The sequence below is a fragment of the Sorex araneus genome, chromosome X, assembly GCF_027595985.1.
Source record: "Sorex araneus isolate mSorAra2 chromosome X, mSorAra2.pri, whole genome shotgun sequence".
NCBI classification, from domain to species: domain Eukaryota; kingdom Metazoa; phylum Chordata; class Mammalia; order Eulipotyphla; family Soricidae; genus Sorex; species Sorex araneus.
In genome coordinates, this window is record NC_073313.1 from 304,398,017 (window position 1) to 304,418,822 (window position 20,806).

Here is a 20,806-nt window from a genome sequence, read left to right on the forward strand (position 1 = left end):
TGCACTCAGGAATTTCTCCTGGCAGTGTGGGGGGGGGGCGGGGAGGGCAGACACGACCATATGGGATGCTGGGAATTGAACCTGGTTCGACTGCAAAATGCCCTCCCTGCTGTGCTATTACTCCAGCCCCTGGAGGAGATGCATTTTAAAAGATAAAAGGGAAAGGAGGGAAGAATGGAGAAACCAAGGCAGGGAGAGGAAACTCTAGGAAAGGAGAGGTGGAAGAGAAGGAGAGGACAACGGTGGCAGGCCACCCCTGTCCTTACCACAGTGGACCCAGGCCTCGGAGACACTCCTGCATGGTCTGGCGAGCAGCAAGCTGACGCCCCAGATCAGAGTCTCCTTCTGAACCCCAGGACAGCCCCTTCACCTTTCAGGAGACATTCCAGCAGGGATGGATGGCTGTCCTCAACTAGATCCGATGAAGTAAGGCTAGAGAAAGGCAAATCCTTCTCAATTTGTACCAAAATATTCTACTCAAGGGTCTGCCAACGCAGGAAGAAGGTTCGCTCTTCACTGGTTAATGTGGAGACTTTGAGTAAAACTCTATGAGGGCCTTGCTTGTGCTTCTCGAGCTGGCAAGGGCACGGTCAGGCCCCATGGTGAAAGGCCCTGCCTCTGTATTGACACTGAGATGCATGTGGATATATTTTTAGGGTTACAAGCGGCCTGGAAGACTGTTATAGGACAGCTGCAGGTCAGGAACCAGGTGAATGCAAGGCTGAAGGCAAGGCTTGAAGCTGGCTAACCAGAGACCTGAAAAGACCAGCAGGAGGCAAGTGCCCTAGAGCAGGAACAGCATCAGCCACAAGTGAAAAAAGAGAAATTCCTGTCAGGTGAAGCCACATAATTACTATTCTTGCATCCTGTTTCCTGCTGATGCCAAAGGAAACACAAGAAGTTCTGAAGAGAGCTTGGTGTTGTAGGAATTTATTCCAGTAACAATCTCAGAAAGAGCAGATACTAAGACAAACAGCAGCAAGGTCTGAGATACAGAAAGAGGGAGGGAGAGAAAGAGAGAGGAGAGAGACAGAGACAGAGACAGATACAGAGAGAGAATGCTTTTTGCTGGATATTAAACCCAGGTCTCATTTATGTAAGGCATATACTTTGCATTCAGTCACATCCATAGCCCTAACTTATACTGCATTTTGGGGGTGACCACACCCAGTGGCACTCAGGGGTTACTCCTGGCTCTGTGCTCAGGGATTATTCCTAACAGGGCTAAGAGGACCACATATAGTACAGGGGTTTGACCACATGAAAAACAAGTGCCTTATCTGCTGTACTACCTTCAGGCCCTATCTTACATTTTGAAATAATCTCAGAGCCACAGAAAGATGGTCAGAACAGTACAAAAAATTCCAAGTCCCATGTACTTTGACCCAGACTTTCTGTCTCGTTTTCATCCTATTTCATTTTCTGCCAGGGCAATAGAACTCAGGGCCTCACGTGTGCAAGGCATGTGATTTATCTCTCAGCCATATCCCTGGCCCAGATTCTTCAACGGTCTGTATTCTGCCACATTTGCATGCCATTCTATTAGATAACTGCCTCTTTTTAAAAATGATTTCAAAGTATGTTGAAGACACGAGGAGATTTAGCCTTAAATGTTCCAACATATCCTAAGAACAGATATTCCTATATATAGTCATGGCATATGATAAAAACCAGGAAACATGTCATCAATACTGCTATAATCTGAACACCTCAGACACATTTCCCTAGGGTTCTAATTAATAACCTTTGAGGGGAAAATTAACTCCCATATCCTGAATCAGTCACATGATTCAGGTGGCCACACTTTAGTGTGACGGTGGCCACACTAAACGGGTGCTGCGGTGAGGAGCTACTCCACCAAGCAGTGCTCAGGAACCATGCAGTACCAGGAACTGAATCCAATCTGGGCGTCTCACATGCAAAGCGCATGCTCCAGCCCTCTGAGCCATCTCTCCAGTCCCTCGCCTGTATTTTCCCCCCACACTTCCTTTAATCTAAACCAATTCCTTGATCTTTCCTAACACAGGTTAATTATTTTGTGGAATTTCCCTGAAGCACGACTTGTCTGTTTCTTTCTGGTTATTCAAATGACTCACTTTAGGCTGAGAGTGGCCAGATGTGAAACCGTGCCTGTTTCAACATTTCCCAGGAGGTACGTGATGTGGATCTGTCACCCTACTGGTCACATTAGTCTGGAAGGATGAGTTGGGGAGGTCTGAGGCAGGCCTCTACACCGTCACGTAATGAACTTCACTTTGCGATTAGCTCAAAGGGAGATGGAGATGAAACTAATGCACACTGTTCCTCAGTGTGCACTTCAGCACCCACAAGTGGATGCTTGCCAGAATGAGGTTAAAATTTTGTGTCCAGTCAAAAGAGGCCAAAGTTCAAGGAGAATAAAATACCGGGGCGTGTGGGAGGAGGCGGAGAGGGAGAATCAGCGCCCTTCTCAAGCTCAGTTCCAGTAGCTGCAGCTTCTGTCCACTCCTAGCTATTCTACATTTGCTTCCGGGGTCACCTTGCATGTGTTTGCGTCTCTCCTGGGCAGGCACACCTGCTGCTCAGCCCCTCCATTTATAGGGATCAGGACAGTCACTGAGATTTGACGGAGAGGGTCAGAGGGTAGATGGGGTCACGCTGGCACTGAGGGCAGCTGCCCAGGACAAAGCCAGGACTGAATCCCTTCTGTGGCATGGCACAGAGAAGGTTACGCTTGAAAACAAAAACCTGGCTTTACACTTGGTCCTGAAACTCCAGTTTGGCATATTTAAGGGATTAAAAAAATGTTATTTATTTCACCCAAGGATAGTAGAGATAAGGACCAGGAGGATTGCTCCACGGCTTGAAAGCTGGCCTCACACGCTGGGGGAAAAGGCAGTTCAGATAGAGAAGGGACCACAAGGTAAAGGATGCTTGGAGGGCCTGCTCACGATGGGAGATGTGTGCTGAAGGTAGACTATAGACCGAACATGATGGCCACTTACTGCCTGTATTGCAAACCACATCACCCAAAGTGAGAGGGAGTAAAAGGGAATGCCCTGACACGGAGGAGGGGGGATGGGGGGTGGGGTAGGGGTGGGGGTGCGAAGGATTATGGGAACATTGGTGGTGGAGAATGGGCACTGGTGGAGGGATGGGTACTCAATCATTATATGACTGAAACGTAAGCACGAACATTTGTAAATCTGTAACTGTACCTTACGGTGATTCATTAAAAAATAAATTTTAAAAAATGACATTGCTATAAAATAAATAAATAAAACTGAAAAATTGAAAAATATTAAAAATTGTTATTTATTTATTTGGGAGGTGGGGAGGAGGATTGGAGCACACCTGGAGGTGCTCAAGGGTCACTTCAGAAGATGCTGGATGCCATGTGCAGTGCTGGGGATTGATCCAGGGTATGCAAGACAAGTGCCTTACCCCTGTCCTATATCTTTGACCCAATAGATGATTTTTATTTACTTATTTATTTTTAATTTATTTATTTTTTAAAAATTATCCACAATAATTTATTACATTCAATATTCCAATACCAATTTTGACACCGTTGCACCATCCCACCACCATTATTTTGAACCTTCCCACCACCATCCAAACCTGCCCGCAAAGCACATACTAAGTTATTGCTTGTTATGAATAATCTGCTAAAAATGATCCAAAAGTTTCCTTAGAGGAAAGTGTGTGAAGAGTGCTGTAAGGAGATGATTTTTAAAAGTTAGAATTTCACATAACAGTGAAAACTGAAAGGACATTTTGTAAGCACATGCCTTGACTGTCCTGCCATAGCCCAGGAATCATCCCTGTTTGCACTCTGGTGGATACCGTGTTGCTAGCCTTCTCTTTGTATCTGTCTGTCTGATCATGATTAAGATCATATCCTCTGTACCAGCCTTCTTCCAGCTGGATTCCACTGGATAATTTAGCCCTTCAGGAAATAATCTGAGCATCTGCATTCTCAGTCTTCCCAAAGAGGTCAGTTGGTGACTGAGTCCATTCCAGAAGTATGGGAGGAAGGCAGGTTCACTCCTCAAACACAAAGGATGCCTTAATACCAGGGCTTAACCTCTGCAGAGCTTTAGTTTAGGGTAGTCTATACTGCTGGGTCATTTGTAATCCTTTGAACACCCATTTCATCAGCATGGTCCATACACTGGAAAGACAAGGAAGACACAACATAGCCCCTTTCCTCCAGAATTGAATAATTTAGCCAGAGATGCCAAAAATACCCAAATATCCCAAATACCAAATAAGCCAGCCTAAAGGTGCAACAGGCACCAGCTCAGTCGGAGTTGATCAGAGGCTTCCCTGGGCTGAATGGATGTAAGTGGATCCCTGCAGGAGAGGCTGGGCATCTGAGACAGAAAGGAGAGGCGCAGAATCCCGGTGGTAGGAAGGGAGTGCCAAAATGCCTAGAGAGACCTGCACAGGCCAGATCAGAGGGGACCCGGGGACAGTGGCGAAGATGCAGCTAGGAAGGAACCAGCCCTTCAAACCACCCTCAGAGGAGGAGTGAGACAGTCCTAAGTAGTTAGTTCTGAAGCAGGTGCCTTGATCACTGGGGTGGAGGTGGGCCATGGGTCAAGGGACCATGGGGTGATCGAAGGGGAGGGGGGACAGCAGAGCCAGAGTAGGAGCTGAAATATGTCACACAACTCCATGGCTGGGTCAGCCACAAGATCCAGCCTATGTTGTAAGTTAGGTTTCTACTGGAGGAAAAAACGCATGCTAGAAGATTCTGTTTGCTGCCTCCTATCTCTGTGATGACTTAATGGCAGAGGTGGAATAAGATACGATACTGAGGAAACTCCTCACGGACCCTCCCTCCCATCTGGGTTACTTCAAACTCTAACAAAACAGCCTACTTATAGCTCCAAGGAGCAGACCACTTATATTGTATGACACATATGTTCTAACTGCATGCTAGGGTTTATAGAAGAACAAGGCATTGGCAGGCCCATGAATGCCAAAAATCAAGCAAAACCTGGGGGCTGGAGCAATAGCATAGCGGGTAGGGCGTTTGCCTTGCATGTGGCCAACCCAGGTTCGAATCCCAGCATCCCATATGGTCCCCTGAGCACCGCCAGGAGTAATTCCTGAGTGCAGAGCCAGGAGTAACCCCTGTGCATCGCTGGGTGTGACCCAAAAAGATAAAAAAAAAGCAAAACCTGGAAGTCATCTTTAAAAAATTATTTTTGGTTTTGAGGACACACCCAGCTGTGTTCAGGATTTACTCCTGGCCCTGTGGTTATTCCTGGCATGTCTCTGGGAACCACGCAGAGGGGTTGAACCCAGGTCAGCAGTGTGCAAGGGCAAAGTTACCTTGTCAACGGAAGATAAATCCAAAGGAAATACAGGTGGAGGGAAGATATCTCAGTGGGCAGGGACACATGTCTTACACACACAAGGATCCAAGTCGGATGCCTGACACCTCATAGTCCCCAAGAACTACCAGGGTGGCCTGGGCCCTAAGAACCACTGGGCCTGAACAATATTTATTCACTGGGGCTGGAGAGATGGTACAGCATGAAGGGCATTTGCCTTGCATGAAGCTGACCCAAGTTTGATCCCCAACATGCCATACGGTCCCCCGACCACCAGCAGGAGTAATTCCTATTTGGGGAGCCAGGAATAATCCCTGAGCATCCCTGAATGTGGCCTGAAAACAAACAAACAAACAAACAAACAATAATATTGCTCCAAAGGGCCCAAGCACAGGACCATCCAGCCTGGTTACCTGAGTCTCACTAGAGAGGGTTTCCAGACCTCCTGGGAGGCCCAAAAACAAATTGCTGGGCTGGACCAATAATGTTTAATGCAAGAAAGTGAAAGTCGAATGAACATACAACTCTGGAACACCATCAACAAGCCCTGGCATAGGAGCCTCCCCCAAACTTGAGTCCCATGGGACGGAAAGACAGGGTATGAGATGGTATTTGTGTGTGTGTGTGTGTGTGTGTGTGTGTGTGTGTGTGTGTGCAGATTCAGAAACTAGTAGGCCCCATCCCCAAAGGAAAGATGCAAGAGATGGAGTCCTAAGGTTAAGAGTATGAAGCAACATCAGCAGGCTTGGTGGATAGGGAAGGAAAGTGGGGAGTTAGCCAGGCAGGACATGCATTCATCTGGCATCCAATCATCCTGCAGGAAGAGAACCCACTAGTCATAGGAAGCCACCGTGAGAAAGGGGTAGGAGTAGGGGGAGACTGGGAACAAGCTGGAGTGGACAGGCCCCAGACTGACCAAGGGGGGCAGCACTCAGAAGGGGACAAAGGGAAGTTTTGTTGGGCTTCATGTTGGAAGTTCAACAAGTCTGAATTCCTAAAAACGAACACTATGGACTTAGTTCTCTGAGAGGCATGATCCAAACACATGATTTCCTTTTCCACTTCTATCAAGGAGCCCTTTGACTCTCTGCGCCCAAGCTCTGGGCAGGCAGCACGGGGGAGGTTCCCCACCCAGCTGCTCCTGCTCACACAGCGTGTCTTTCCTCCAGCACGGAGCATGAAGCATGATGTGCTCGCAACTGCTGACGGCAGGCAGCACCAAGGACCCATCTCTCCTTCAAAGGCTCTCAAGCCCCCGAGCCAAATCAGCCACCCAGTCCTGTCCGCCATGACATTCTCTCTATCGCCTTTCTTTTTTAACATATATGCTGCATTAGGAGACTTTCTAGTCTGAGCTGGGATGGGGGTATTGTCCAGGAAGGAGGGAACCACCAGAAGTATCAGTTAAATGAAGCTTCCTTGGTAGTTTGTTTGCTTAATCTCTTGCTGGTTTACGCCAGCTTGTTCTAGCAGTTCCTGACAGAGATTTGTTCTTATCTCTTACTCCTTCTTTGGTCACTTTTTTACTTTTTTATCAGGTGCTCAAGAATCTTAAACATTTATCTTCCAAGGACAATGAACTTTGATCACTTGTTTCTTCTGAACTTTTTTCATGAAGCTACCAGAAAGCTGAAAATTCCCTGGATGGCTAAGGTGCTTCCAGGGATCAAGGAGCCAGGACCCTGCACCTGCCTGCAAATCCCTGCCGGTCAGGAAATGACAAGCAGAGGACAAACTGTGTAACGCACAATTCCATCCTCCTTTCTCCAAGCCGATGTCTAGAAAAGAAATGAGAACAATATTTGTGAAAAGCAGAGATTAAGAGCAGGCCTGAGAGATAGATTTCCTCCTGTTGGACCCCTGGTGCTGCAGTGTCCCCGGAGCACTACCAGGAGTGATCCCTGAGCACAGAACCAGGAGTAAACCTGGCTTTTGGCAGGTGAGCGACAAAACAAAAAAAAAGAAAGAAAGTAAAGCTCTTGGAAAACAGAGGGAAGAAGGAGGGTGAGAGAAAAGGGAAGTCTACAAAATCTGCCGTGATCAGAAATCAATACCCAGAAGTGTCTAATGACAAAAATGACACCTGCTCTTGAGTTATTCTTCTATCAAAGCACTTTTTTCCATATACTTTTTTCAACTTTTTCCTCCTTCAAGATGATCAAGTCCCGTATGCTTCCATTACAATTTCCAACACTAAAAGCTGAAGAGAAACAATAGAAGTCTCGGCTAGCGCAGTTGGTGAAGTCTCTGGTAACTTAATCCTGGAGATTTTTCAGCTGTAATAGGAGAACAACGCTGCTCTGTGCAGCCTCCAGAGGCTCAGTAAGAAAGGGCTTTTCTACTGGGGCATGGGGGAGCTCTTAAGCGGAACTCCAGGAAAGCAGGTCAGAGAAGTAGAAACAAGTGGAGAAAGTACACTGATGGCAAGAGCCAGGGGGAGGAGAGGCTCCAGGCATGCTGGCAGAGAGCACTGAAAGCTGAGATAAAGTAAAGCTGTTTTTCCAGAGAAACTTGCCAGGGCTGAAGGGCTCCCCACCACTTGGCCTGCCCAGCTGCCTGACTGAAGGAGTGCCTCCATTTGCTGAGAAAATACTGGGCACAGCCCAGAAAGGATGCCTCTGTGAGCAAAGCTGATCCGAACTTCTGGTAAGTAAGATTCACCATCACCAGGGGGGGCTACCCATGTAGTTATTCTAAAACTGCAATAAAGGACCCTTCTTTTACCTGCAATCCTGAGCTGCCCAGATCTGCACCCAGCACCCAGCAATTTGATGCCTCCATAAACCCTCATCAGAAAAGTACACTGCAGCTCGGGATGTGGAGGGACAAGGCCACAAATCCAATCCCCAGCCCTCCCAGCTTGCTCTGTCACCGTCCCCCCGCCCGCCCGCTCCCCACCTGCAATCACCCCCCTGCGCCCCCAGTGAGTATGTTCTGGGAAGCACCAAAGTTTGTGATCCCTGGAGCTGAAACAAAGTATGATCTGGCATGTCACAAACCAAACGTGTGAGTCCAACAACCAAGTGTGTGTGACCCCCTCCCCGGGAAACAAATCAACAAAGGGAAGGGGAAAGTCTACTAGAAAAAGAAGAAAAGAGTCTGAAAGATGGTACAAAGGATACGGTGCTTGCCTTTCATGCAGCCCATTTCAGTTCAATCCCTGACACCACATATGGTCCCCTGCCAGGAGTGATACCTGAGCTAAGAGTCAGGAGAGAGCCCTGAGCTCTGTCAGGCCTGGCCCAAACTCCTCCCCACTCCAAGAATAACAAGTAGAGAATAATGCAAATATACAGATATACAGATATATTTGCAAATTATACACACACACACACACACACACACACAAAATAGTCAAGTGTAACTCGGCACAAAGGTTGGAAACCATCTAATAGTACATAGTGAACCTGTGGCACATTCAGCCATGGGTCAAATCAGTAGTGAGAGTGCACATTTTGTAGTGTCACTAGCAGCATCTCGAGTGAGTCTCAAAAACCTAACCCAGAAGAAAAGAAGAAGAGCACTGCAGGATTCCACTGATACCACTGATACACTGATAGTTAAACCTTCACGTAATGGCATCATTAGTGCAACTATTTCCCAGAGGGGTTTGGAAACTGCAGGTTTCAGCAAAACACAGTTTGATGAAAACAAGTCCTTGAGACTGGCCTGCACCGTCAGCCTGGACTGTTTTCCTCTTGTCAATGTCAGAAGGAAAAGATGTCATCTGAGGACCTGCCTTGTGTTTAGAGATAAGCTGGAAGCCAGTGTGAGTGGGAAGGATCACCTGGGGGTCCTGCTTCTGGATGTGGGTGCCGAGAGCACAAACGTGGAACTACTTTTCTCATATGTCTCCAACAATTAAAAGTGTGTTTTAGTTATGAGGGACTGGGGAGACAGGATGGTTAGTGATGCATGTTTGGCATACCCAAGACAGCCTGCCTCCCTGAGCACTGTGGAGTATAACCCTGAAAGCCTCCAAGTACCACCAGATGTGGCCTGGGCAGCCCTCAAACATCTCCAGGGTGTCCTTAGTGGTCCCTGGCCCCTGGGCAGCACTGCACTGCTGCACTGTCTGGCCCTCACATTGAATTGCCTGGCCTGCCAGGATTAAACCTTGGAAGCCCAACCCCCCATCACCAACTTATTTTTCTTTGCTTTTTGGGTCACACCCAGCGATGCTCCTGGCTTCCAGGGGTCACTCCTGGCTCATGCACTAAGGAATTACTCCTGGCGGTGCTCAGGGGACCATATGGGATGCTGGGAACCGAATTCGGGTCAGCTGCATGCAAGACAAACACCCTACCCGCTGTGCTATTGCTCCAGCCCCCCATCACCAATTTTAAACTAAAGTTATCCATATAAAACAAGCCTTATGACAGCAGGTAGGGCGTTTGCCTTGCACGCAGCCGACCTGGGTTTGATTCCCAGCATCCCATATGGTCCCCTGAGCACTGCCAGGAGTAACTCCTGAGTGCAAAGCCAGGAGGTAACCCCTGTGCATTTCCGGGTGTGACCCCAAAAAAAGCAAAAAATAAAAAAAACAAGCCTGATGGTATCCTTGCATCCCTCTACCTTCATTCCCCATGCCCACTCCCTAGTGGCGTTGCCTCTGCATGTGTGCATTTAAGGTCCTGGCATATGGGGAGAGAGCACCCGAAGATTACGTCCATACTCATGGCTTCCTCCCACCAGGCTGGGAATCACCCCCTTCAGATCCCTTTGATGCCATACACTACCCACAGTGACCCAGCTCTTGCTTCTCCTTCCTCGGCGGCTCAGGAGTTCTCACCCTATTTCTGTGCACACATTCACTTCGGCTTGATGTCCGCCAAGGCTCCCCACCTCTCTCAACAGCAGCTCGGATGAAAAAACTCACCAGGAGGCAGAAGGGCATGGAAGGGTGGGGAAACTGAGCACCCCTTTTCCTGAGAACTGCCTGGCTCCACGGCAAGTGCCCTTGGTCCCAGGGCACTCTCGTGAATTAACTCCTGCATAGAACCCTAGAAACCTCTTTTCATAGTTCTTTCACCTCCAAAGAGGTCACCTGCTTTCACTGCTACAAAATACCCGAGCAAAGCAAACCAGGAGGCGGAAGAGACATATCCAAGAACAAAGAAATGCATCTGTTCTAATTCTGCACTATAATTCTTCTTAAATTTCACTACCTTTTTTTTTTTATGACATAGGACTATTTGGGAGTTGTTGCTAAAATTACAAGCAGGAGTTTTCAGAGTTTATGTCTTCAGCTTCCTCTCTCTCTTTTACAAACTCTGTATCTTCCCACCGCACTCATTTTCTGTTTCACCCAGAGACACGACGGTGGTGGTTAAACATAACCGAAACTCTGCAAGGTCCACTTCACCTTACGGAGATAGCAGCACCTCAGGTGCTGGACAGAGGTAACCACACATGCTCCTGCAGCTCACAACATCCCCGTCCAGGAAATGGATGCAGTGCCAGCAGCCTCTGTTCTCCCATTGGAAATGTCGAACATTCTTCCTAAACGACAAGCTTTCAGGCTCACGCAAGGGCAGCAGTGACCCACCACCCTGCCTCCGTGCCTCTCTTCACTCAGCAGCCCTGGATTCCTCCTCCACACTTTCAAGAAAGCATCCTTCTGTGTACGCATTAGCCAACAGAGCAAGAGAAAGCTTGGCTAAACACCAGAGGGCAGATGAGTCTCTTTTCTCTCTGTAAATCCAACTCCCAGCTCCAGAGCCTCACACGAGCCGCAACGCAGGGGTGCCACACGGGGTGCAGCAGGTAAAACCCATTCTCTGTTCCCTCTGCTCTAAACCAGCATCTAGTTAAGCAGAAAGCTAGAATTCTGCAATCCCCCGCCCCCCTTCTCTAGGATCACGGACCCCTAGGGCCTGGAAGGGTCAACTTTGTCCACGAACAGGGCTTAGGAGCGCCACCCAAAAATATCGGTATTGGCCAAGGTCACCCAATTGGTGTGGGACGGGGCCTGCCCCCCGCTCCGTATTTGCTGGGGTTCTCGGCTAACGCTCTCCCAGGACTCACACACCAAAGGCGCACGCTGAGTATCTAGTCGCCCCTACAATTAATCAGAAACCAAAAGATCATCGAAGCGTGTCCCTTCTACGGGACTAGCTGCAGAGAAGGGACAGGCAAGGTCACCGGGCGAATTTCGACCTGCAGCTAGCACCCATCACAGCTGCCGGCTGTGTGCCCGTGCAGTTTTCGGGGACTGCAAGACCGAGTTACCCGGCGGAGGGTCCCCAAACCCCTCGCGGGAAAACGAATGCGCCGCTCTCGGCGGGCTCTGAATCTTCCAGCGACGCTTCCACAGGGGCGCCCCCGTCACGTCCACGCCAGCCGGGGTCACTGGCCCAGCTCGCGACCCCCACCGGGCGCGTCTGGGCTCGCGGCATCCGGGTGCAGCCCGCGGGGAGCCCCGGGGAGGAGCAGCCCCGACAGCTCAGGCGGGGCGGGGGCGCGTCGCCGCCGCGGCCCCCAGACTGACGCGACGAGGGGGCTGCGCCACGTACCTTGGCCGGCAGGTGCCGCCGCCGCCTCCGCCTCGGTCCGCGGCAGCAGGGGACGCCGCTTCGCATCGCCCGCCCGCTTCGCGCTCATGTTAGGGATGGGGCGCCCGCCCGCCGCCCAGCCAGGGCCGCGCGCCCCCGCCCGCCGCGGGCGCCGCGCTCGCGCCCATTCAGCCCCGCGCCGTCCGCAGCCCCGCGCCCGGCCCAGGAGGGCTGGGGGGGCGGGCCCAGAGTCACGAGGGCGCTGGGGGCCAATCGGAGCGCGCGGAGGCCGCCGCCGAGGCCCCGCCCCGCGGCTGCGACCCTTCCACCCGGGGCTCCCCGACGCGACGCAGGGCTGCACCCCGCTGCGGCGGGCGGCGGGCGCTCCCGCTCGCCCCTCCAGCTGCGTGCAGTTGGGAGGGGAGGGGGGCGGAAGGATCCGGTACTAGGCTTAGACTGCTCGCGGGCTGCACAGCCTGCGCGGCCGACTCGTAAGTGCGGAGCCGATGAATGAAGCGTTTTTGTCGTCCCGCGGGTGCTGGCGGGCACCGCTCCGCACACCCACGCAGGTTCCTGGTCGCGAGATTCGGGCCCCCTCGCCTTGCAGGACTGCTTTGTGTTGCACCGTTCATGTGTAGGAGCGGACGAGAGATAACGGTAATTGCTCACTAGGTTTGTTCTCTTTTTAAATTGAATACCTTGAGATATGCACTTACAAAGCCGTTCATGATTGGGTTTCAGTCATACAATCAATGTTCGATCATCTGTTCCTTCACCAGTGCACATTTCCTATCACCAATCTCCCCAATTTCCCTCCCTCTCATCCCCACCTCCTTCCTCCATGGCAGTCACTTTTCTTCTCTCTCTCTCTCTCTCTCTCTCTCTCTCTCTCTCTCTCTCTCTCTCTCCTCTTTCCCTCTCTCCTCTCTTCTTTCCCTCCCTCTTTCCTTCTCTCTTTCTTTCCCCTTCTCTCTTTCCTCTCCTCTCTTCCCTCCCTTCCTCCCTCCTTCCTTCCCCCCTCTCCCCTCCCCCCTTCAGGACATTATTTGGTTTGCAATACAGGTGCTGAAAGAGTATCATGCTTGTCCCTTTATCTACTTTCAGCACTCTGTTCTTGTTCAGAATGATCATTTCCAACTATCATTGTCAGAGCGGTCCTTTGTCTACCCTAGCTGTCCTCTCCCCACCACCATTGTGGCAATTGTTAACTACTTTTACTGGTGGGTGATGAACATAAGTAAATTACTCTAAATCTTTGGGAATCAGAAACTGCCTTCCCTTTGTGCTTCAGGACCCCCACCTCCACTTTCACTCCTGCCTTAGTTCCAGACAAGAAATGATAAGATAGTCTTCAAGGGCACAAATATTCGTGAGTCCCCAGATTCAGGAATTAAAAGACGTTTAAAAGTCCAGCCGTACTGTATGCCTAACAGTGCGCCTTAGGCACCTACCTGCCACATTTCCGTGCCTTAGAACTTGTTGACTGAGACAGATCATTCAGTGAAATTGCTGGGCCACCTTTCACAATGCCTTCCACGACAGGCAGAGAGCTTCTCCATGGTTTGCCTGTGAGGCAGACTTCAGGTTGGGAAGGAAGATCCAAGACACGGAGGCAAATGTATTTGTCCCTCTCTTTTCAGTAGCTTGCACAAGATTTGCCTGGAGAAGTCCGTTCTTCCCATGGTGGGAAACCTGCGTTTTTCCAATGTGGTGTCCAGGTAACGAGGGTCAGGAGGGAACAAATACAAGGATGGGGGGATGCTAGTTTCACACATTCCAAAGGAGGTTTGCCATAAAAGTGTTTCTGAGATGTCTTAGGGTGAGATCATGGGAATTTTATTTTGAGAATAGTGATCAAAGAGTTGTTCCTTAAAGATCTCACTGTAGTGCTGCTGGCCATGGTTGGCTCAGAGACGCAGCTTGAAGGAAAATGCTGGGTGCCCCACCCCCTTTTCTTGGAGACCTGCCACCTTCAACAGATCTCCATCAGATGTTCTGTCCCTTTTTACTTTCTAGATACTCCCTGTCCATAAAACCTAGCCCTGCTTGACATGGGGGTATGGACAGGAGAGGAACACCTGATCTGGACAAGTGGGTGTAATGAAGAAAGGGGACACGAAGCCCTCTCCCATTCCACCCTAACAGGACAGCTATTAATCTGTCAAAAGGTTTTTGCAACTGCTTCCCTTCTCTTTCACCTGAAAATTTAGGATTCTCTGAGATTTGGGATGTTTAAAAGACTGACCTTATAATTTGGGCCAGTGGGGGCCTTATAATTAGGATGTGACCTCTCTCTGGGAGAAGCTGCAGGGCAGCATTCTCTCGGCTCTGATTGGGTCAACGGAGAATCTTAACAACACTTTTGTACTGATAGTACCTCAGGCCCCTGGCCAGCTGGACAGTACCCGCCAGGCAAGTGGAGACTGTTCAGTAGAGCCCTCTTGACCTCTAGTCTCCTTGATCTTCATTACCATACCCAAAAACACACACCCAGAAATGTTTCTTCTCCATTTGCTGTACATGCCACCTATGGTCTTTGTATGCTGCTTAATTGCGAATGCGCCATCTTTAACATCATGAATATGTATGAGCTTCCTGAAAAGTACTAGTTCCTATTTGGTGGGGACAAAATCTGATTTTCTTGCGCAAGAAGCCAAGCCCTGTCCACAGACTTGGTCCTCACAAAGGACAAAGTCATCCTTATCTACTACTCTGGAGTAAGAGAGATTTAGGACCAAATAGGTGGCTCCAGGGTAAAGTACTTGTTTCACCTGTATAAGGCCCTAGGTTCAATTCCTGAAGAAGGAGGGAATGGGGGTGGGGGCAGGCCGAAGGGAAGGATGGGAAACAAATGGAAGATAGAGATCACCAAATAATAGATTAGGAACAGCCAGTAGGTCTCAGAGAGGCTTGCCAGTGAAGAGATTATACCACTTGTCAATCTGGGACAGAAACTGCTTTTGTACTTCTTCAGTTGTTTATGCTCTTTACTTTGGTCACTCTGATTGAAAGCAGGCACTGTGGTTACCCTCAGCATGCTATGCACTCTCTCCTTTTTTGTGATACAACATACAAACTTGGTTAAATTTGCTCTACTCCTTGTTGAGTGAGCAGGTTTTAATTGTTCTAAGCCAGTAGCTGCTCTCAAAGTATAGCCAAGGGTTCTCAAGGCCAGGGTTTCACCAATGCCAGAATCCCTTTATAATGATCCAGGACATCATTTACCTTCTCTACTGGTGGTAAAAAAGCAACAGATCATAAAATGTCCCTCATCGTCACTGAGCCAGGTAGTGGCACCAATCTGTACAAATGTTCTTCACTGCACAATCACAGATTCGTATTTTCATTGGTTTTTGATGTGTGATTTCAGTCAGGAATGCTTTTTTTTTTTCTGCTTTTTGGGTCACACCTGGCTATGCACAGGGGTTACTCCTGTCTCTACACTCAGGAATTACTCCTCGCAGTGCTCAGGGGACCATATGGGATGCTGGGAATCTTAACTCGGGTCGGCCGCGTGCAAGGCAAACGCCCTACCCGCTATGCTATGGCTCCAGCCCCTCATGCAGGAATGCTTTTGATGGAGCAGTAAAAGTGATTAATTTCACTAAAATATCAACCCTTGAGTAAGTATCTTTCAAATATTTTGTTGAACAAAATGTAAAATATGCATAAACAGTTTTACTGCAAACTAAAGTAGGATGGTTTGCTAAGAAAAATCACTTGCACCATAGTTTGAGGACAGCTGGTTTGTTTTCATGAAACACCAATGTTTCCTTTAGAAAACAATTTACGAATTATGGTTAATCTGACTTGAGTGACTTGATTTTACTGACAATGAACAAAGGGAACCTATCTCTTCACCAAAAACAACTATGGGCAATGGTGAAGAAATTCCAGTTTTCAAAACAATGTTTGAATTTTGAAAAGCTTGCATCACCATGCTTTGACAGAAACTTGATGTTTAAGGACTTTTCTGATGAGATCTATATGGTATTAATTAGTATTAATTGATATAGTGAAAGTGGAAGACTGGAGCACCAGATAAATAGTTAAGCTATTTATCTTATCATTTAAAACTCACCCATCCAAAAAGTTATCCTGTCAAGAAAAGATGATGGGATGACCAGGGCAGGAAATAATAGAAGCTAAAAGGAAGCCCCAGTCAGGTTGGATTCCTCTCTCTTTGTATACTCACCTATGCCCAGAGAGATGACAAAATCTGGCATGGCTCAAATGCCCAGACAATGACAGGCACTGAGCACAGAAATCAAATTCATGTGGCCGTATCATGTGAGTCATGTGACTGTGTCTCTGGGATATAGTTCTAAAGGGACCCAGTGACAAGATTTTAGACTGGGAAAATATACACTAGCTTGATTACAGTGTAGGACAACATCAGGCCATTGAACACTGGAGTCAAGCAGAAGGAAGTGGGGTCAGACCAGATTGGTATTGGCCAGGGGAAAGAGAGATGAGGTGGGTGAAATTGTACCTGGGTGAAAGCACAGGCCTGACTACTGGGGAGGGACCGGATACAACTTTTTTTTTTAAATTTATTTATTTTTAATTAGTGAATCACCATGAGGGTACAGTTACAGATTTATACATTTTTGTGCTCATGTTTCCCCCATACAAAGTTTGAGAACCCATCCCTTCACCAGTGCCCATTCTCCACCACCGTTACACCCAACATCCCTCCTACCCTCCCCAATCCCATCTCCCCCCACCCCACCCTGCCACTGTGGCAGGGCATTTCCTTTTGTTCTCTCTCTCATTAGGTGTTGTGGTTCGCAATAGAGGTCTTGAGTGGCCACTGTGTTCGGTCTCTAGACCACATTCAGCCCGAATCACCCTTCCCCCCCCCCCGATACAACTTCTTAACTGAATAAATTAGACTTCTTCAGCACTCAAGTTTTTTTTTTTTGCTTTTTTGGGTCACACCTGGCGATGCACAGGGGTTACTCCTGGCTCTGCACTCAGGAATTACTCCTGGCCGTGCTCAGGGGACCATATGGGATGCTGGGATTTGAACCCGGGTCGGCCGCGTGCAAGGCAAATGCCCTACCCGCTGTGCTATCTCTCCAGCCCCAGCACTCAAGTTTTATATTCAAATCTTCCGTATAATTCTTAAGAACCTACTAATGCAAGAAAAATCCACTTTTGTGGTAACAATGTGATTTGGGGATATTGGGTAATGTCCACATCTGGAAGAGTGACTCAGTGAATCAGTATTTTCCAAATGACTAATGCATGATATTACAAAATCATATATGGGTAACAGATCCATTTTAAATGTAAGACAAGCCATGCATTTCAATTAAACCATATAAAAAGTTTATAAATAAGGTTTTAGATTCTATAACAAAAAGAATCCTTTAAGAAATTATTCTTATAGAGTCCTGGTGTTGTATTAGAGAGTACCTACAATTATTCAAAAGACTAATAAAATACTCCTCCCTTTGGTCTGGAGAAATAGTACAGTGGGTAGGGCATTTGCCTTGCATGTGGTCAACCCAAGCCAATCCCCAGCACTACATATGGTCTCCTGAGCACTGCCAAGTGCTATCCCTTAGCTCAGAGCCAGGAGTAAGCCTCAGCACCAGTGGGTGTGGCTCAAAAACAAAATAAAAATGCTTCTTTTTTCCCCCTTTTTGTTGGTGTGAAGCAAAATGTTCTTCATGCACTTCCACCAAAACAATTTGCAACAGATTAAATGCAGAAGCAGATATGAAAAATCCAGCTGTCTTATATTGCGTCAGATATAGAGACTTGCAAATATGTAAAAAGCAAAAGAAAACCAAGAGGCCATCTTTTCAACATATTATTGTTTGGGAAAATGTAGGGGTGTTTTTTGTTTTTTGTTTTTTTAAGTCAACAAGCCATGTTAGCGTGCTTTTTTTAAATCATTTAAAAAAATTGTTTTATTGTTATTTGGGGGCCGAGGGGCATCTTGGTGGTGCTCAGGACTTCCAGCTCTATGCTCAGGAGTGACTCCTGGCAGTGTTCGGGGAACCATATGCAGTTCTGGGAATTTGAAACAAGGCGAGTCACTTGCAAGGCAAGCACCTTATCTATTATACTATGAATCTCCCCTGTTTTATTATCTTAATAAACAAAATTTCTACTTTGGTAAATATTAATAGATGAAACTCCATTAAGAAATTTGTCCAAGGTGCTGGAGCGATAGCACAGCGGGTAGGGCATTTGCCTTGCATGTGGCTGATTCGGTTTCGATTCCCAGCATCCCATATGGTCCCCCACACACCTCAAGGAGTAATTCCTGAGTGCATGAGCCAGGAGTAACCCCTGTGCATCGTTGGGTATGACCCAAAAAGAAAAAAAAAGAAACTTGTTCAGGAGAGAGAATGATACATGCCTTATATTCACTAGTTCCTGAGTCTGATCCCCAGAGCAGCTGGACCCCACTGCATCACAGAAGAGGCACATAGCAATGGGAGTGGCTCCTGGATTGCTCAGCACTGCTGGGGACCTCCCCACCCACCAAAAATAGCAAGAAAAGACCCTTTGAGGTCCTCAGTATTTTTAAGAATTTAAAGGAGTCCCACAACTAGCGTTTAAGACTTGCTGGTCTAAGCACCTAGAGTAGCCCTGCTCCCTTGCCCTGTGATTGATTCTTGGGTTCCCGTAGGAGTCAGACTGATCCAGCCAAAAGAGATCTCAGGTTATTAGATAATGGGAGTAAATGCTCTCATTTCCTATTAGAAAAATAAGTCAGACAGTAAGTAGTCTGCTAACAATGCAACTATTTAAACAAGAAGAGCTTGCCTTAGGAAGAAGAAAGTAAGTCTTTGGGAAACCCACGACGAGAGATTAGCAATTATTATCTTTATAACTTTTTGGAGCCAATAGATCAAACCAGTCTTGCAGAAGCGAGAGAGATAGTAAGGAGAGGATAAGGAGTTTCACATGCAGCTGACCCTGGTTCAACCCCCGGCAGCTCATATGACCCCGTGAGTATTGCAAGGATTGACCCCTGAGCACAAAGGTAAGCGTAAAGTTCCTCCTTCAGGTGCATCCCACCTCTCCATAAAATAGTTGGAGAGTTACCAACTAACTGGACAGTTACCCAGCTCACCTGTGTTTTGTTAGAACCATGCTTTCAGGAAAGTATCCTTAATGTCTGCGATATTTAACATTTAATGAGCTCTAAACCCTGCAGACAGTAGGAACACCTTTCAACATGGATATCCATAACTGGGTATCCATGGGTCCTTCCTCCTCTGATTCTTTATCCTGTAATCTACCACCATCTATGAACAATGCATTTTGTTGTCTCGAAATCTTGCTGATGGAGGAAATCTAAGCCATTACAGGGTATATCACCTAAACCCCTAATCTCTTTGTGATGATGTATTTGTCAGTAGTAACTTTCACTCACAGGACTGCCAACCCGAGGACCCTCACAATCACCCTCTTACTTTCAGAGTTGGTATAGGACTGGAAAGGATTTTGGATTGTGCAGAGTACTTAAAGGAACTGGATACACTTTAAATTAATAGTCTCCATACTAATAAAGAATTTTAAAAAAAGTTTGGAAGAATTGTTCCTGCTCCCTAAGGATATGTTTGTTTGTGACAGAGATATTAATAAGTCTAAAGAAGGATGGGCCTATTGCTCCCTGGACACCTAGTATGTGGCAGCACAGTGTCTCTTAGGAGATTTTATTGCACCTAATCCAGCAATCATAAGCTCTTAGTTGGAAAAACTCTCTGATATACCTTTGAAGTTAACGAAACTGGTGTAGTAGGACGTTACTGAATTCACTCAGTTGGGTTTATTAGATAACACAACTGTCATTGGTTAGACAGAAAACAGAGGAGGAGGAGTATACACTCTAGCTAACACCACTCACTAAATCTGGATTAACACTGCAGAGGAAAAAGAAACTCATATAGAAAGAAAGGCAGTCAAAATCATCACTGGTTTGAAATTCGAATGGCTAAAAGACACATGAGAAAATGCTCTACATCATTAATCATCAGGGAGATGCAGATTAAAACAACAACGAGATATCATTTCACACCACAGAGATTGGCCCACATCCAAAAGAACAAAAGCAACCTCTGTTGGCGTGGATGTTGGGAGAAAGGGACTGTCCTTCACTGCTGGTGGGAATGCCGACTGGTTTAGCCCTTTTGGAAAAAAGCCCTTTTGGATGATTCTCAAAAAATTAGAAATTGAGCTCACATTTGACCCAGCAATATCACTCCTGGGAATATATCCTGGAGAGGCAAAAAGGTATAGTAGAAATGACATCTGCATTTCTATGTTCATTGCAGCACTATTTACAATAGCCAGAATCTGGAAAAAACCAGAGTGCCCAAAAAACAGATGATTGGTTAAAGAAACTTTGGTACATCTACACAATGGAATACTGTGCAGCTGTTAGAAAAGATGTAGTTATGAAAATTGTATATAAGTGGATCTGCGTGGAGAGTATCATGTTAAATGAAATGAGTCAGAAAGAGAGAGACAGACATAGAAAGATTGCACTCATCTGTAGAATATAAAATAACATAGTGGGAGACTAACACCCAAGAGTTGTAGAGATAAGGATTAGGAGGTCTGCCCCACAGCTTGGAAACTGGGAAACCTCACATGCTAGGGGAAAAGGCAGCTCAGATAGAGAAGGGAACACCAAGTAGAGGATGTTGGGAGGACCCATTCGGGTTGGAAGATGTGAGCTGAAAGTAGGCTATAGACCAAACATGATGGCCACTCAATGCCTCTATTGCAAACTACAACACCCAAAAGGAGAGAGAACAAAGGGAAATTCCCTGCCACAGAGGCTGGGTGGGGTTGCGGGGAATAGAGTGGGTGTGGTGAGAGGGTTACTGGGATCATTGATGGAGATGAATGGGCACTGGTGGAGGGATAGGTAAATGATCACTGTATGAGTAAAATGCAAACACAAAAGTTCATAAGTTTGTAACTGTACATCACAGTGATTCTCTAATAAAAAATTTT

General features: G+C 47.3%; 2 protein-coding genes across 4 annotated transcripts in view; one reads left to right on the forward strand and one right to left on the reverse strand.

Annotated features, from left to right (window-relative positions):
- The window catches only part of ST3GAL5 (ST3 beta-galactoside alpha-2,3-sialyltransferase 5), a 56,231-nt gene extending 44,198 nt beyond the window's left edge, over positions 1–12,033 (reverse strand). The window contains exon 1 of one of the 2 annotated variants that reach the window (XM_055119748.1): positions 11,840–12,033. In XM_055119748.1, the coding sequence (XP_054975723.1) occupies positions 11,840–11,927 (88 nt within the window). In that variant the 5' untranslated portion in view covers positions 11,928–12,033. The remainder of the gene's footprint in view (positions 1–11,839) is intronic. The other variant, XM_055119747.1, reaches the window with a different exon arrangement.
- Positions 12,034–12,162: 129 nt separating this feature from the next.
- LOC129399572 (uncharacterized) overlaps positions 12,163–20,806 on the forward strand; it is a 36,708-nt gene continuing 28,064 nt past the window's right edge. For both annotated transcript variants that reach the window (XR_008627181.1, XM_055119749.1), the window contains exons 1-2: positions 12,163–12,475; positions 13,462–13,536. Coding sequence is in view for 1 of the 2 variants with exons in the window: in XM_055119749.1 (XP_054975724.1) it covers positions 12,329–12,475; positions 13,462–13,536 (222 nt within the window). In the remaining variant the exon portion in view is untranslated. The remainder of the gene's footprint in view (positions 12,476–13,461; positions 13,537–20,806) is intronic.